Source organism: Phaethon aethereus, assembly GCF_964289735.1.
Source record: "Phaethon aethereus genome assembly, chromosome: 18".
Lineage (NCBI taxonomy): Eukaryota > Metazoa > Chordata > Aves > Phaethontiformes > Phaethontidae > Phaethon > Phaethon aethereus.
Window position 1 is genome coordinate 13,476,296 of NC_138594.1, and position 17,948 is coordinate 13,494,243.

At 52.9% G+C, this 17,948-nt stretch overlaps 2 protein-coding genes across 2 annotated transcripts in view; both read right to left on the reverse strand.

Moving 5' to 3' along the window:
• Window positions 1–957: 957 nt before the first annotated feature.
• On the reverse strand, window positions 958–16,344 carry ENDOV (endonuclease V; the record flags this gene model as incomplete). Its single annotated transcript, XM_082008289.1, has 9 exons — window positions 958–1,090; window positions 6,438–6,514; window positions 12,695–12,823; window positions 13,481–13,549; window positions 13,659–13,771; window positions 13,858–13,897; window positions 14,339–14,473; window positions 15,604–15,775; window positions 16,289–16,344. 9 exons carry the CDS (start codon window positions 16,342–16,344, stop codon window positions 958–960), a joined length of 924 nt encoding a protein of 307 aa, XP_081864415.1.
• Window positions 16,236–17,948, reverse strand: part of RNF213 (ring finger protein 213) — a gene marked incomplete at its 5' end in the record, with an annotated part of 52,572 nt that continues 50,859 nt past the window's right edge. Inside the window, 2 exons of the mRNA XM_082008290.1 lie at window positions 16,236–17,241; window positions 17,770–17,948. Coding sequence (XP_081864416.1) covers window positions 17,088–17,241; window positions 17,770–17,948 — 333 coding nt within the window. The 3' untranslated portion in view covers window positions 16,236–17,087. The remainder of the gene's footprint in view (window positions 17,242–17,769) is intronic.

Below are 17,948 nucleotides of genomic sequence, written 5' to 3' on the forward strand. Positions count from 1 at the left end.
TGACTGAGTTACTCATCTAGACTCCCCCAATAATCCAAGAAGAAACAGACTTGCATCCTAAAGCAACTTCTCTCCCTTGTCAAGGGACCCCAGATGAGCAACGCATGTGCAGAGATACTCCTTTCTGATCTCTAGGTGTCCACAAAAAGAGCATGGAGGAAGCAGATCCGCAGAATCTGTAGCAGAACAAATCATTTATCATCTGACTGGCACAAATCTTCCATCTCCCTTCGTATCCTCAGAGGGCAAAGCTCTAAAACATGTGGCCACAAGAGCCCTCGGGAGGCAGGCGAGAAGCTCCTGCCTGGAAGGGAGGCACCAATACCGGGTCCAGAAGGGAATGGGTTTGTTTCCTTATGCCAGTTCAGGTTTGCACGGAGAAGCAATTCAGCAGCCTCTGACCGTGTGCAGGGCTAAGCCTCACCTGCAGTAGCCGAGCTGGCAGCGAGGAGGCTCCGCATGGGGCGGCTCAGGTTTAATTAAGCCAGTGCAGGCTGTGTCTGTTGACGAGTCTAAGGCATGACAGCCAGAAAGGGCTCTCCAACATGTGCATCTCAGCAGGGCGAGCGACTCCCTCCAGCCTCCCCGCCAGTGAAGCCAAGAAACGGTTCCGGCTTTAATTCCCAGCTTCCTGGAGGAAGGAGCTGGCTGTGGGGCAGCGGCCGGCAGCCCTGGGGGGCACGTGGCTCTCTCCGCACGGTCGTGCCTCAGGAAGCTCCCCGGCCACGGGCCCCGCACGCAGACGCAGTGCAGGGGCGGCTGCACAGGCCAGTCAGCTCCGAGCGTTCCCACGAACGGGCAGTTCTTCAGCGTTCCTGCTCACGCATCCCCTCCCGCAGCAGGTTCTCACACAGGGGAAGGATTAGGCACGCTCCACACCCCCAGCGCGACCCCAGCAGGGATGGTTTTGCAGAGCTGTCGGGGTGCCACATCTCCTCCAGAGAGCGCAGCAGGGGGTCAGGAAATCCGAACCCGCACGGCATATCCCGACAGCGCGGGCTCTGGAGCAGCCAGCCGCAGCAGGAGGATGCGGGTGCTGCAGCCCAGCCCCACCCGGCAGCACCGGTGGGGCGTACGGCCGCAGAGATGGCTGATCAGTTTAATCAAAAGGCGTCAGCCTTAACACACCCTCCAGGCACACAGCAGAGGCGCAAGGGCTGCGTTACGGTACACCGTTCCACTGTGGCGAGAAGCTAAACAACTATCCCAACAGCCTTCTCCTATTTACTATAGCCACAAGAGAGGATTCAACCTCCTTCCTTAACCTCGCCATCTTCCTCCCCTTCGGCTTCTATGCCCTGGTCACCAGCAGCACGGGGGAGTTACCAAGCAATGAGGCCCGTGCGGAGACTCCTGACCAGTCACAGACAGAAATGCTAAAGAGAAAAGTATCCCTGGTGACAGCAAAAGGCAAGGCTTTACAACAAATCAGCAATAAATTGCTGGGAAAAGGAGAACAAATACTTAACGCCCAGCAAAGCTAATCTTCAGCAAAGGGAGAGTGAGAAAGGAAGAGATGTGTATGAGTTTACTTCGGAAGGACACTCAGGCTCTGGACTCTGATTTTCTATTAAGAGGAGGTTTCATGAATTACAAAGCCATTTTCCCTTTCCCAGTTTATAAGCCAATTAGATAAAGACCAAGTTAATCCCTTATTGTGTTCAGAGAGCCACGAGTAGGCACCAAACACAGAGATTAGTCCATTTGCTTAACCACCTCCCGAGATTTTGGCAGCTGAGAGAGCATCGCACGGCACAGGTGAACGCCAGACCCAAGCAGGACAGAGCCCTGGGCCGCACCGGCTGTGCCGAGGGCTGTGAGGTCCCACCACCACGCGACACCCCTCCTCCCCCCAGCCCTGCCAAGGTGGCTTTAATCCAAAATCATCTGATCTCAGGAGTTTACCTGCCCTCGGAACAAGAAGCGTGCAGACACGTCAGCTCGCGCAGAGGGAAGCGGCAGCGATGCCTGGGGGAAGCAGTGCACCGAGATGCTTTTTGTGGTTTTTTGCTGTCCTTACTGTTCGCTTTTTCCCACTTTTCCCCCCGGGGCAGAGGTTTCTCCCCGCCGCGGGGCCGGCCGCCGGCAGCAGCGTCACCGGCCCAGCTCTCGCAGGCGGCGGCGCAGCCCTTACACCGCCGGGAAGCCCGGAGGAGGCAACCGCCCGCTGCAGAGCCAGGACAGCAAGAGCCTCGCGCTCCTCCCGGGAAACTGGGATCAACGTAGCCCAGCTCCCATCTTTGGCTGTAGAACCTCCACCCGCTGGCACACCCCGACCCTCCAGGGGTCAAACACCAACCAGAAACACACGAAATCACCAACGTGTCAGAGCTCAAAACTGCAGACAGTCGCCTGCTTCAGCTGCGCCGCCGGCTCAGGAGGAGCCACAGGCCCATCTGCTGAGGAAACCCCTTTTCTGCAGGGCGTCCCCCGGGCACGAGCTGCGCCGCCCCCGACAGACCCCTCCTCTGGCACGGCCGAGCCCGACCAGGCGCTCGGCACGCCCGAGGTAAATTTGCGGCCGGAGCGGTGCGACTCGGAGTTCGGGCTGGGCCTGGGCTGGGCCTGTGGCACCCGGCACAGGCGGGCAGTGCCACGGGGGAAAGGCCCCAGAGCAGTTCCTCGCGTTAACGCCAGCTGGGGGCCCTGTGGGGCTCGCCCCACACCCGACGCCGCCGGCAGAAGGGGAGCGGAGGGCGTTCGTGCTCAGAGCAGGCGCCCAGCCGTGTGCAGGGAGCGCAGGAGGCGGTTTTAGGGGGTGTGAGCGTTCCCGGCCGGGCAGACCTCGTATGCGGACGGCCACGCACAGCAAAGCCCTTCCTCATTAAGTCAGATTGAGTTTCCTGTTGCGGGGAGAGGGGGCCTTGCTGCTAATTACACAACCACTCCTCCTCCCTCACAAGAGGTCACTGCCAGGGCCCCCGCCCCGTCGCACCTGGGAGCAGGGAAGCAGCACATTGGCTGGGCTAGTGGAGCAGCTGGCCCGGCCGGCTGCCAGGCCTCGAGCTCCCGCTGCCCCCCGGGCAGCTCTGGGCGTCCTCACAGCGGACGAGGGAGGCGGCAGCATCAGCGGAGGCTGCTGCCACGGCGTTCCGTTGTTTCACTGGCTTCTCAAGCTGGCAGTCAGCACAGTTGCCTTTTAGGAGGCTCCGTCTCCAAGCTGTTCCCTCGAGACGGGGGACACGGCAGCAGCAGAAGAGGTACCTGTGTCTGTGGCGTTGGGAGCGAGGCGAAAGGCTGCCCTGGCGTCCCCTCGGCTGGGGAGAGCTGCCCACCAGCCTCCCGCAGCCCTGTCCCCTGCCACAGCCAGCGTCGGACGCAAAACCACACACTGCTCTTCCCCTGGCCTGCCAGGCAGCCCCTCTGATCCCGCACACGTCACCAGGATCAAAGGAGCACGCTGTCACTGCGACATTTTTCCCTTCCCAGTCTCTGTCCACCCACGTAACAAACCCCCATGTGAAAATGGCTTTGAGGCTTCCCAGGAGATGGCACGCTCCTAGCCCGGGGCTTGAAAACTGCAGCTGCTTCTGGCTTTGTCTTTTAAAACATACCAGTCAGCAAGCGGTTTTTTGGGGAGAACCCTGGCAGTACCTCTCCCCCTCTTCAACACTCCCAAGGACCGGCCCAACAAAGCTCCCCAGATGGGCCCCAGGGGAGCCAAATTCGTTGCTCCCTCCCTTTTCCCACCCCGGTTTCAGGGCGTAGCGCTGAAGGAGGGACCAGCCCAGACTTCTGCACTGACAGACGTCGCCCGGACACGCGAAAGGGACTGGAAGTCCTCTATCAGCACCGAGACTGAGGCAGTGTCGAGAAAAGAGCAATAAAAGCTGTAAGATAAATTTATGCAAAAGCGAAGTGCTTGGCAGCATTTAAAACACACCACAGGAGTCCTGACCCTGAGCCCCCCTTTCCAATCCCAGGAAAACATCCTTTCTCCTCTTCAGGCTGGACTCTTACACAGCCATGTTTTTTTTTTTAAAACAACATGCCAGAGACTTGGTTGTGTTCAAGAACTCATGTATCTGCTCCTGTTGCTCTTCAGAAGTGGTCAGGAATAACCCACCAAATACATCCAGGAACCCACACCTTTGGAGGAAAAGCTTTAGCCCTGCAAATGGGATGAGACTTGCTGTATTGTTTCAGGGAGAGAAGCTGTTTGTTCTGTGCTCTGCTGCTAAAGCAAAGCTTCGCAAACGGCTTAGCTGGCGGGTGTTGGTCCAAGCGTCTGGGCACAGAGAGCTTCCTCCTGACCTGACACAAGTGCTCCCGGTCCACTCAGACCGCAAAAACTCAAGCCTGGGATCTGGCCACCCTGCCTGATTTGTGTATTAGGAAGGACCTCCCTCCTCATCCTCCTTGATGGGAAATCCTCCTTTCCCCCGAGATGATCCTTCCTTCAGGAAGAGCTGGTCTGCACCGTGACCCCCTGCCTCGGTCACTGCAGGGAGGTGCCAGTAACACCAAGCGAGTCTGGGTACCATAATGTCCCTCCGTCTGAATCGTGCTTCAGCAGCACTGCAGAGGAAGTTCCCACCAAGACCAGCAACACCAGAGCACCATGTGCCCAGCACAGATAATGACCCGCACACAGCCACCGAGGTCTGGTCACTGCTGCGTGGCACCAAGGCAGCAGGCACGCAGAAGCCACTGACACCAAACAGAGAGAAAGCTTCTCAGGTACTGGAGCTCAGACCTCCAAGCCTCTTCCAAAATCTGCAGCAGACTGTTGGCTCTGTCCCCTCCCTCGTGAGTCATACGCCCACCTGAAACACAGCGTCCTCTGCCCGTCTGTCAGGACCAGCCGGAGCCACGTACTGGGCTTCTGTTCCCCGGAGATGTGCAAAGCGAATGCGAGAGCACAGGCTGCAGGCACTGGGTGGAAGCTATTCCAAAAACGACAAGAAGGGAAGTCTCTGTGCCGCAGGGGTGTGGTGGGAGCCAAAGGCCAGCCCTGGAGTTGGTTTATAGCTATGCCAAGTGCCTCAGCATCTCTTTGTAAATCACCTGCAATTGCCCAAGTACTCAAGTAAGTTGCAGCAAACTTACAAGTGTACCTTTGTTTACACAAATATTTTTACAGCGCTTAAAAATCAACCCTGAGAAATATGCCCTAAGCATTATCCTTGAACAGAAGCTGGTCTGCCTGCCCACCAGAACCACGCAGAGTGGCTGGCATCATGCTGACCGACGCGGCCTTGCACTGCTCTCCCCTGGTGTGGCGCTCGGCTGTTGCACTCAGCAGAACCACAGCCTTGGTGGAGGAGAGGATCCAGTGAAGAGCACTGCAGCTTCTTCTGGCATCAGACTAATCATCCATTTCAGCCGCTTTTTTTCTGCTAGGAACAAAAACAAGGGACACAGACTTAAAAAAAAAGTGGAAACCAGGAAGACCAAATAAGTATGTCACTTGGTGAGTAAGGGGCTCAGACACACAGGTTTTGAGATATATGGTCATAAATGGAATGAGTTTGATTTTCTGTTGCACAGACCTCCAAACTAGCTAGCCTTTGTGTGAGCTTCAGCATCTGCCACAGCAGGAAGGTGTTAGAGGTGTTACAGATGAAGCTCCAGCACAAACAGGGGACGCCCAGCTTGGCACTGCACAGGGCTACCCCCACGGCCTGGCCACGCTGTGCAACTGCCACTACAAGAGCAGAGAAAACCCCTTCTTTTGCTTCTGGCTGCATGACTCAAAGAATAGAGGAGCTGAGCAAAGCACGATGAGTTGCATCATCCAAGTGTCCTAAGGAATCTGTAAGAGCTGCCTCAGTGTAAACAATCCCTCACTACTGCCACCAGCAACCTTCACTCTTTCTGTTCCATCAGGACCCCGAGAGCAGAGTGGGCTTTGAGTCCTGACACACTTCACTCATCCCTGAGCAGCTCTTCAGGCAGGGCTATCTGGTACCTGTATGGCCTGGTACTAGTGTGGGTCCGAGGGAACCCAACAACACTCTTGTAAACTGTGCTGAAGGGGCAGCGTAGCCGTAACACAAGGAACTCCTACGGCTCGGTAGACTCGCTGTGGATTTACACCGATAAACAGAGCAGCCGCTGGCCTACATTACATAAGAGTGGGGGAGTCTGACCCTCCCCTTGCTTTCTGGGGGCAGAAACCAGCTCCCTGCGGGGTATTTCTGTTCACCCTCCTGTCACACCTGTAGGCATTAGTGCTTTGTTTAGCGCCAACACCAGAAACAGACCAAATCCCCAATGACCTTCCCCAGCCTAGGACACGGCGCTCTTGCGGAAGAAACGTGTGAAGTAGCATGGCTACAACCACCAGAAATCACCCTTTATGGAGGCAGCACATGTCCTGATGTCACTGAGCTCACCTTGTCACCCTGTGTGTCCCTTTAATGCCATTACTGAAGATCATTACATGAGCAGATCCCCTTTGGAGAGGCAGCTGCTTGGGCTGCTCACACACCTACCTCTTTGGCCCAGAAGATAGGACCTCCAGTGGTGAACACAGCTGCTTCCGAATATACTCCCTCGACCTAATATCAGCCTGGAATTAAGGAGGAAAATAAGTAAAAAAGGATGGATCAGCCTGCCTGGTGCCTCCCCTTTGTTACCTCAGTATGCCCCTGCACACCCTGATGTCAGTACATCACAAATAGCTTTTGTACAACTGTGTTCCAAAGAGGAACCTGCGTGTTTCTTCCCTTGTTTGGTTTCTGTGCCTCACTGCATGCTGCTTGGGACAATGAAGGCTTAAAAATGAAGAAATAGAGGGTCCTGGACCAAACAGCCTTCCTGCAGTACAGTCCATTTCAGAAGCAGAAATGACATTCACTGAACCCTTGCTGTCTGTCCCTGTACTCTTCAGAGGAGTAAGAGGCGAGATGTTGGGCACAGACAGCTCCTGCCAGCCAGCGCCTAAGGTCTGCCCAGCCCTGACCTACCCCAAGCACGGCAGGATGAACAGCCAAAGTAGGACCCAGGCTGGGCTTCCTCAGCAAATCCTGGGTGCAGCTGAGTGCAATCAGCCTTCACCAAGGATCTCTACAGGACCCAGAGAATGAACTAGCACCGGCTTCCAGCACACACTGCAGTGCAGTGAGTGTTCTTGCAGCAAGCACTGACCCAGCTGGAATCCTGCACCTTACACCTACACTGAATGGCTACTCCTCATCATCCAGGGATGTGACAGGCCAGCAAGGATTTCCAGAGGCTTAGAAAGAAGAGGTGTTCACTGCCAAAGGCAGAGTTGCTGAATTGATGGGCTGCTTTTCCATTTTGCCCTGTCTCTACACCAGAACTGCAATTCCCCTTTCAGGAACCCTGGCAGCAGAGCCAAGAAAGAGCTGGGAATCTGAGAGTGGTCTAGTGCTTCCATCCTTTGAACCAACCCAAATGACTTCTTCCACATGTAGGCACTTCCAAATGCAATGCAGGAAAACGTTAACAAGCAGCTAAGCTCCTTCGCAGGCCTTCCCCAGCAATAGCTCATCACTGTCTGATGAGAGATGGAACAGACTTGTTAGAAAATTGAGGGCAGGGTAAGTCTTCCTCCCCTCAAGGGGGGATACGCCAAAAAGTAAACCAGCTCTCCCACGGAACCAACAGAAGCCGCTCCACCACCCTCACTCTGTAAAGGGGTCACATGCCGTGATCACACACAGGTCTCCGCAGTGCTGAGGAGTTCCTGTGCATCAGCAAAATGCTCGCAGATAAAGACGCCCAAAACAAATGACTCCTCTTCAGCCCAGGACTCTGCCCACTCTTCTATTTCCTAGGATCTTCTTAATCCCTTTTGCTCAAAGCTATCAAAATCCTCAGCCTATACTGATGTACAAAAGCAGTACATCCCCTGGTCCCCAGAAAGTTGTTGGAGTGCCAAAACCATATGGATGCGAAGGCAGATCTCTGCAGCATTGCAAGGCAATTTAGCACAAGACGGTGGCTGATAGATCCCTCCTCAAAAGCTGAGGAACTACTGGAGCGTTTTATTGACTTGTCCCAGAGCAGCAGAATGCCCCATGGACTCTGCTGCAATAACCTTCACTGTATACTCAGAGAAACAGAAGCTGTGTCCCAGGACTATGCTAAGAGGGACTGCCACTGGCATTGCAGCCTGCAGGCTCACAGCACTCCAAGATCGTCCATGGTCTTTATACCTGTGACACTGTGATGTTCCCAAAGGATTAGCTTTTCTGGCCACTCATCAGCTGAGAAAAGGGACTCTGCCCTCCCCAGGTAAATTGAGAAGGGGAACAGGGCTATGGAGAGGGCTGTGAGGAGTTCAGGAATATGGCAATCTAGCAGATGAGTTCTCAGCAGGACATGGGATGAAAATAGAGAAATTGGCATTGCTTGTTCTCGTACCCATCCCTTTCCTTCCTCTGTTCCAGCAGTTGTATGATGCAGCAACAGATGGAGAAGCGCACCACTTGTCTGCTGCCCATCCTTTTCCCTAGGCAAGAGCTTGGCTCATCCTGCCTCTGCGCCTGATGGGCTGGCTGTGCGATGGTAATTATGCAGCTATAGCAGGTAAAAACAGCCACTAAAAGCAAACAGAGACAAGACACAAGCACATCCTTGGCTCTATAGCTTCTTGGCAGCAGCGGCAAGGCAAGTGACTGACACACCTTTTCACGCTGTCCTACCTCATGAGTCCAAAAGCAAAGCTGCCAAGGAAGACAACAGGAGCAGTTTACACACCAGGCTGTATCCATGCTCTGGGCTCTGCTTTCCAGTACCAAAATCAAAAGGAACAATGTTGAGACTTTAAAAAATTCATGGTTTACTGCCCCCCTCATTTGAAATTGAGCTTGGAGCCATCACCAAACCTCACTAAACCCATCCCTATGCAAATGTCCCGTTCCTCCTTTCCGCTTCTGACACACTCTCCTGTGACATGAACCCTCCTGAGCTCACCAGAGAACTACACTGCTGTGTCTTATCAGCAATGCAGGATAGCATGTGGTCAGAGTGGGGCAAGGAGAATCCCAAGAGCTACAGAAAGCATTGCTGGACATTTACTGGATGTTCTTGTCCCCCAGAAGTGTTATCGTTCAGCTTTCCAGCGCTGTACCATGCTAGAAGACTCTTAGATGCTATCGCAAGCATGCAGGTCCTGGGCTCTTGGACAACTTCGAGAACTGGCAGTTGACCTTTACATTCCCTCAAAGTTTTTTTTCTTTTTTAGAAACTTCCTTTCTCAAAAACTGCTATGCCGTGACATTTTAGAACAGCTCCTGTGCCCCACCTCAAAGGCAGTGTCCCTCTCCACTTAAAAAACAGTATGTGACCTTCCCAGCTGGAAAAGCTTCACAGCATATGATGATCATGCTAATAAAGTGGGTTAACGCATCCCCAGTGGCTGTCCTTGAAGCATTTGCTACTCTCATCACTGTGCTACTTCTGAAGAGTCCCTCCCGTACCTCAAGCAGCTCCCCACCACCCCTCCATCGCTGCCGCTCCTAGTCAGAGCTCTCGGGTGGAGGCTCTGCCTGCTTACTGCTGGAAACACAGCTCCACAACTGCTTAACAATTCTGCAAGCTCGAGAATGGAAGATGGTTACATAAGGGGTGGTTTGTTTGGGAGATTTTTTTCCCTTCTCTCTATAATTGGACAGTTTCATAACTGAACTGACAAATAACTTTGATCACTCTTCAGTATAAGAGATTACGTGATGTATTTTATAACAAGAGAAGGAGGTTGTTCAATAGAGTCCCTACTGGGAGACCAAGGTAGCAAGAGTCACATCTACAAACTATTTTTCTAGGGAAGAAAAACCTCAACCATGTTCTGTTGATAGCGTAAACTAATGCTTGATTAGGTGGCAAGTTACTGGCCAGTCCTCACTCCTAACACAGCGCTGAGGGACAGCTTAACCCAGCGTATTAACCAAGAGGCTAATCAATAAGATGGATAACTGTCCTGTAATAATCCTCACAGATTGTTTCTATTTTAAGAGAGGCCTAGTGCTGGCATTAGGGTCTGGAATTGTTGCTTTGCCTATCTTATGAGGGGCAGTGGTGATCCCTGTGTACACAGCAAGCTTGCAGTGGGGGGGCACATCTGAAGGGAGTTCAGACTTTCAGGATATCTGATTTCCCGGCTGGGCAGTAGGAGCTATTCACACAGAGCAGAGGGATGATGGCTTATTTCTCCGTTCTCCTAAGGGCAAGTGTTTAGTATTTCACATGAAATGACCTGCAGAAATTCACAGCCTTGGGCAGGCATACTTCTGTCCTTCTTGGTGGGCTGGAGCAACATCAGGCTGTCCCATCCTGAGCCAGCAGGAACCAGCCGGGCAAGGTGCCAGCTGGAGCTAAAAGGATCATCAAGTGAGCTGGAGGCTGCTCTGCAGCCAGCCAGGAACCTGAAACCGCGAGAGCAGAAGAATCAGTCCCAGTGCAATCCCTGTCAGCTGGAGAGTGTTAGAAGCTTCTGTTTCCCTGTTGTGCACGGCGATCCTGGGTCTGAGCAGGCTTGGAGCGTGGGCAAACACTGCAGAGGGGTTTTGACCTCTGCCAGAAGTAGGCAAGGGCAGTCGCTCTCAGGAGGGCTTGGTATTGTTTCAGTGCCACTCAGTTTGAATGCTGTGCTTATTATTCTGAGATGAGAGCTCCTGCCTACCTCAGTCCCTGTCTGGGTAGCTCCAAATGACCAGCTCTCTGCGGAAGAACCTCAAAATCACACAAGATGGCTGGCAGAGAGATCACCCCCATGCAAGAAAAATTCTCCCAGATTGGCCTTGCACTTATACCTGGAATAAGGACTAAGTGGGATGTAACTACTGATTTTAGGTGGTAATGAACTTCCTTCTGCTTCCTCTGAAAGATCACTTCTCTCACCTGTATCACAGCCACAGTTCCTCTGGCACCACAACCACATTGTGGGCTGAATGCAAATCAAACCATTTCTGATCACTGCCTAGTACTCTTACGAGCACAACATACCCTATACAGACGGGCCAGCTACGCCTCTAGGAAAGTAGAAGGTTTAAGTTCCCCCAACGGTTGCACAGCGCTACACATGCTGCAGTTTATGGTTTATACAAACCATAAACATAGCCACAAAAAGGTATGGGCAGCTGAGGTCTTTTAAGAGCATTACACTTCCAGGACTAACAGAACTTACAAACTAAGAGCTAATGATTCAGAAGTCTTTCACAACACTGGGAAGCCATAAGCACATCACCCATCAGGTCTGCAAGCTTGTCCTGGGGACAGACCACAGCAAAAAGACCAAGAAGATATCCACAGCAGGACTCTCCACAGCGTTCTACTTCCTAACTCCAGCTTTAGATGCTCAAGAGCTGAGGCTTCCAGCACTGCCCTGTGTCAAGATCTGTGACAGTTACCACACAGAGGAACTGCAACAGGGAGAAATCCCATGGAAAGGTTGAAGTGTCCTAATCTTCTGCCATTCCTCTACCTCTACAGTAAACACACTCCCTTTTGGATTTTTAATCTCTCTGTAAGGAAAGTGACAACAATTCATTCCATCACTTTAAATAAAGGTCGCAGTTAGAGAACTGGAAGAGTCTCAGAATATAGACAAATACTGGAGATAGTTGGCAATGAAATGAGGGTGATGAAAAGCTCCAAGACACTTTTCTGTTTCCTAAGGGAATGCTTTTCCCCTTTCCTCTGAACATGCCGAACTGCAGAGCTAGCTCAGAGCTCTGCAGAGGCATCTGTCCCTTGCTGGAAGAGATTATGTAAGAAGATCTATCAGCCTACTCCCGTCTGGCAGGTAGTGGTTTATGAGACCAGAACTCCAGTTCTGGTTTGGACACTTCAAGGTTTGTTTTGGTCTAAGGTGTTAGATTTTTGTCTGGTTTATAACTACAGACTCAAGACTGTTTTCAGAAAACACTGCAGTAGCAATGAGAAGCTCCTGTGTGCAGAAACTGCGTAACAGCCCTCAGCAGGATCATCTTAGTGCTGCTCTGAGGAGCTGCAGAGCAAAGGTGGCCAGACACCTGACAAGCACGGCAGTGCAGCAATGCAAACGGCGTGTTCCAGGGCAACGTTATGAACACGGACATCTGAATGGGCCCCACTCCCTGGACGGTCGCTGGGTCTGGCCTGAGCCACTAGCAGCAGCGTGACCCCGAGAGAAGGGAAGTGCTTGTCAGGCTAGAAGTCCCAGAGGCTTTACACTTCTCCAGATCCTTTCCTCAAGCCCTGCTGCGATTTAATTAGTCTGAAGCTGAGCCTTGGTGGCAGCTGCGGCTCACCGACGGTGATCCAGTGCTGTCACCTACCGGCTGGCTTGCCGCCCCAGAGCCTGCAGCTCCTTGCAGAGTGCAGTAGCAGGGAAAAGCCCAGAGGAGCAGCACTGCAGTCTGTGCTAGGCTCAGCGTGCCCAGGAACTGCATTTCCAGCTCCTGTGTATTAACATCAGCATTACAGCAGTTGCCTGCAGAGAGGAACCAAGAAGTCAGTCAGGCTGGGTCTGCAGCAAGGGCTGTGTGTGCTTCTGGGCACTGTGTCAGAAGACAAACAAGGAAGAAGTAAGGATTGTTAACTACCACGTAACCACCACCACAACAGGCTGGGGAGAACAGGCCAGCAAGAAGGGTGCCAGCTGCAGAACTGCCAGGTGCAGATGGGTGGCAAACCAAGGCTCTGAAACATCGCCACAGGCTTAGCACCCACAGTCCCCTCTACTGCCTGCTTCCCTACTCCAGGCCTGCCTTCCCCCTCCTCAGCTCCCCTGCTTTTGTACCTGACGGATGGGCTCCGGGATCCGGTACCTGCAGCAAGACTTGACTAGGCGCACGGCTGTCTGCAGGCACACCCTGTGGCCCACTGAGATATAAAGCGGCTTAGAGCTGTTGTTGTAGCTACGCAGGACCTGTGCATTCAGAAACAAGAAAGATCAAATACTTCAGAGGCTTATTTTAACAAATACAAAGTGGCAGACAAATTCTAAGCTAGCCAGTTGCCTTCAGAAGGTGGGATAGTGGCTCTGTATTTGGCAACTCCTAGCCTTCTTGAACCTGTTCTACTTCCTAGTATGTCCTCTTAGGGGATGCCCTTTTGGACCCCTGTGGCCCTTCCCCAAATACCTCTCACTGCTCTGGGAAGCAGTGAGACTTGCTAACGCAGACTGTGTTGAAATAACACCAGATGCAGGAAGTTTCCCACATCTGCCTGTTTCCCGTGCGGCGCTCTTCTGAGTCAGATGCTCCCATATTGCATCCTGGTAAGCTGCTACAGAATTGGCACCTCTCCTTGACTGTGGCTTACGAACAGGGGTGCTGCAGCATGGCACCTCAGATGCCATAGCCATGGACATGAATATATGCAACACCTGAACTGTCAGCTCTTTCTACAAATGTCTGAGCTCACAGAAAGGTTACTGGTGTTACTGGTCACCTGCTCACACTGTGTCTCCCTGAACTTGTACCACTGAGACAGCCCCACTATTGAGACAACATTCTTCAGCGCTCCCAGCTACACAAATCGAAGACTTGATGGCCAAGCAAATAGGAAACTTCCTGCAGCTTACCATACCCAGGACTCGCCCCGAAGTGCCTGTCAGTGGGAATGTATCTCCCTCCCTCTGCAGGGAACGAATCTAGGGAAAAAAACCCACAAGGTCAGTTGGTTAGGAAGTACTTGTATGTGGCTGTCCCAATTCTCTTGGGATATTAAAGAGTGGAAATAAATTCCCAGCCTGGCCCGACCTGCTCTCTGTGCAGCTCATCCCTGACCAAGCCATCCACCTGCAGGAGGTTCTTGGCCACCCCAATGCATGGTAGATCTGTCAGGACTCCGAGGTGACAGGCCACACCAAATCCTGCCAACAAGAAGTCACTGTAATTGCAGGACACCAGACAATGGGAATCTCAAGCGACAGAGCAGGGCTCTCCAGTAAAGTCCTACCTCTGGGATGGAGCAGGCCGTTCCCATCTACAAGAAGTACCTGAAAATGCCAAAAAAGGAACGTTAGTTCCTGTGCACCGAGAGCCACTCCAATAAGCAAACAGTGATGCTGACCCTGTGAGGAAGAAGTCTGTCTCAGTCCTTTTACTTCTCTCTGTAGGGGTCTTCCTGCAGTGCTGTGTACACCCGACTCAAGGATCAGTGCCCCAGCAGCATGAGCTTAGTGGCTGGCAGCACTCTTCACTGGTGCTGCACTTAGAATGGGACTCCCACTGCCAAGGGAGGCCTGGCTGATCTCAGCTTAGCATCCCTGGTGCCTAGGGAAAGGCCAATAGATGCTTCAATACAACTCTGGCTGCCCTTTCTGCCCTGCCAGTGGAAAACAACCGGCCAGCACGGTCTCAGGAGAGAGAAGAACACCTTTCAGCAGTACTCTCCACCCTCATGACATCTCAACTCAGGACAAAGAAATGTGCCACACCTGAGGTTTGAGCTTGGGCTCCTCCTGCTGAAGTCTCTGAACAGCGTCCACCAGGAAAGGGACCTCTCGGAAGGCTAAGAACCCTGCCACGTACGGGGCGCTCACAGCCACCATCCGGCAGTCCTCGTACAGTACCTGGGAGCAGTGAGACAGTGCAGAGACAATGACCTCCATGACTTTACTGGTTGGTTCCTGGCTGTTTCAGAGGCATCTCCTCTGGTTTATATCCCTTACTCTCATCTTCTTTTAAAATACTCTGCTTCTGGATCTCTCCCACAAAGCCAAGGCCCTTGGGTTGTGTCAGTCTGTCACTCAGTGCAGGGGGTGGATAATGGGCTGCTGACAGAAGAGGGCCGGACATCACCTACCATACCCTGCTTGAGTGAAGTCCTTGAAACAAAATTAGGGCAGCTACTCAAATACATAGCAGGGGACCTCAAAGTTCACCCAGTCAGAGCATTATCAAAGGGTGCCTGTGTCTATGCAGGAATAAGCCAAAAGAAACCCTGTAAGACAGGACAAAAAAATGTTCGTGCGGGGCAAGTCAAGAATCACGGCAGGATTTGAAATTCGATTCATGAAAATCCCAGCGGTCAATATTAAACTTTATTTCACTGTTTGTTACAGGTTTTACAGTTAAAGACAATTTTTACATAATTTTGAAAGCTGAGAAAGAGAAAAAAATCTTTATTAATTCAAGGAAAATTACTGGGGGATATGGGATTCATGGTGCTTTTGGAAAGGTTTTTATATGTTACATCCTGTATTATTAGTTGATTCCCAGCAAGAACTCAGAAACAAGACATCTGCTGTTTAAGTGCTACAAATGCTTTTATTTCTTCTCTTGATTGGCACTGAATAACAACGGTCCTTTTTGTCTCCTTCTGGTTAGTAGCCAAGCCTGATTATATTCAATATACACGTAAACCAGTTACAGACCTCTGTGCCCGACCATGGACTACAGATCATCATGGTATTTTCCGATTTACCAGCTAACTTGAATGCATGCTAAACCTATCCCTCAACGCCTCACACATTCCCGGTAAACTTATGTCTAAACCTTACATGTTATTTTCTTCTGTTTATCTTTATTGCAGAACATACGGTTGGAGGCTTTGTTGAACACGCATGTGATAACCTACAGACGTCCTGTGGGGCAGAGGCACGGTAGATAATGGCCTTTGTGTAAGTTTGCTATTAAACCCCTCACGTTATTGCACGCCTGGACACAAACCGAAGGAGTGCAGCTGTTCACTGGCCGTTACCTCGAGAGCCGGGTAGCTGAGCACGACCAGGGAAGCGCAGGCGCTGGTGTCGTCTCCTTTGATATACGACAAGTCCACACCTCCCACTCTCTCCAGTCCTGTGAAACGCGAATCCTTCTGCCACTCCTCAGTGTCCTCCTCAACCACGCTGGCTTTTAACTGGGCCTGCTCTCTAGCGACAGACCACAGCCGCAGTGAAGAGGCGGCCCCTTCCTCCTCGGCTCAAGGCCTCGCGCAGCGCCGGGGCCCTGCTCCACCCCGGGCAGCGCGATCCCCGGCCTCGGGCTGTGCCCCGTGGCCGGCAGGCACAGGGGGAGCCCAGCGGCACAACTACGCCCCCCCCCCCGAGCACCGGGGGGCTCGGGGGACCGCGGGAACCCCTCCGCTTCCTCCGAAGAGCGGAGCCGGGGGAGGCAGCTCCCCTCGCTTGGCCGCGGGAGGGCCGTGGGTGAGCGGGGCGGGGCGGTGAAGAGGATCCCGGGCCCGGCCCAGTAGGGGAAGGGGACCCCGCCACGGCTGGCCCGGTACCGAGGAGGAGAGAAGAGAGGAGCCCCGCAAAGCCCACCCCGGAACCCACAGCGGCCGCGGCGGGGAGCCGCGGGGCCCGGCCGAACCCGCAGCCGCGCACGGTTGCCATGGCCACCGCCCCCCGCAGGCGCATGCGCAGGGCGCGCCGCGCCGTTACCGTTCCCAGCGGCGGAGCGTGGCGTCCGGCGGCGGCTCCGCTGCGCGCCCCGACATGGCGCCGCACCGGAAGCCCGTGTCCGTCCCCCCCGCCACCTCCCCGGAACACGGGCGGAGAGCGGCCGTTCCGGGCGCGGCGGCGGAGGAGGAGGCGGGAGGAGCTGCGGGAGCGAGAACGAGCTTTATTGGGAAACAAGTCCGGGGCGGACGCACAGGGTGCTCCGGGAGACGGGCCCTGCCCGGGGAATAAGGCGGCAGCTAGTGCCGCCGGGGCGGCTGAGGTTAAGGCAGGGGCCGTTCTGTTTTTTCCATTTGGTCCCAAGGTGTCAGGGGGCCGGAGCGGCTCCGCGGCCGCGGGCCGCGGGCCCCGGGCCCCTGCCCCGGCGGGGCGGCACGGCTGCGGCAGCGCGGCGGCAGGGAGGGGCAGCGGGGGACGGGCACAGTGGAGAACAAACAAACAAAAAGAAAAAAAATCCACCAAAACCCCAACCTGAGCCTGCACTAGGGAACGGTGCTTTTTTTAAAAAAATCCTTCATCTTTACCAGCTGTGGTTGGAGTTGGGGGGTCGGGTTTTGTTTTTTTTTTTAAATGATGCCTTCAAGTGTCTCTGCTTATACACGCAGCCTTCTCTTTCTCTGCCATCCTTCTGATGCATGAAAGCAGCTTAAGCTCTGCTTCATAGTTTTGGTACTGAAGTTCCTGAAAAATAAACAAACCACCCCAAAAAAACAGGTTCCAGAAGCTCACCAAATTGTGGCACTAAAATTCCCTGTGTTTGAGGAAAGTGGTGTGAGTGGTCCTAGCTTTCCCTACGCTCTCTTTTGAAGAGAGCAGCTGCTTTCCATGTAGCAGTAGCGTGAGAGAGAAGAATCTCATCTGGGAACATATCTTGCATCTCCGTAGCTAACTCTGACTCTTTTGCATCAAGGCAAGGAATGAGTGATTCCTTCAGGCTGGAAAACAAAGAGCAAAAGTAGTATTAATAGATGGTGTACAGCAAACTACAAATGCCACAGAGTATTTTTGTGTGGTAGGAATGCACCAGCATTAGGCATACTGAGTTTTACTATGTGTATTTTGTAATGAGAAGGATTAAAAGCGCCAGACTTATAGAGGCTAAAGAACCCAGAAATGGGATGCTGCAGGTCAGAACCAAGCTGTTAGGGCCAAACTGAGTGTGCTCCTCTGAGTGACTGCAGAAGGGCTTGTATTTATCTTTAGTGTTTATGAATAGGAGCTACTGGTATATTCCAGCAGTGTTCCCGAAACAGCTTGTGTAAAATGAAGAGTAATACCTGCCAGAAACAGGCAGTATGTCTTAGAACTAGCTGCCTATTCTTAATGTTGATGTTTGTGCTTTGTGTCCAGCAGGGCAGTCATTTGCCAAGGGAACCATTTCCATCACATGAATTTTCAGAGGCAGAGAAGCTTAAGTTAGTAACAACCACCATGGGTTGGTTTGGGCTGCACAAGTCTGTTACCTCCATGTGGGTCTGAATTCATCCACAGCTTGGACACATCTCAACTTCAGGACGATCATCTCATGGAGCTCCTGCAGGAACATTTCCAGCCTTGAGTGGACAAGGAAGGTGTTGAGGAGCTTGTTAATCTCTGGACTGAGCTCAGCTTTGTAGACTGTACTGATGTCTACGAAAGGATC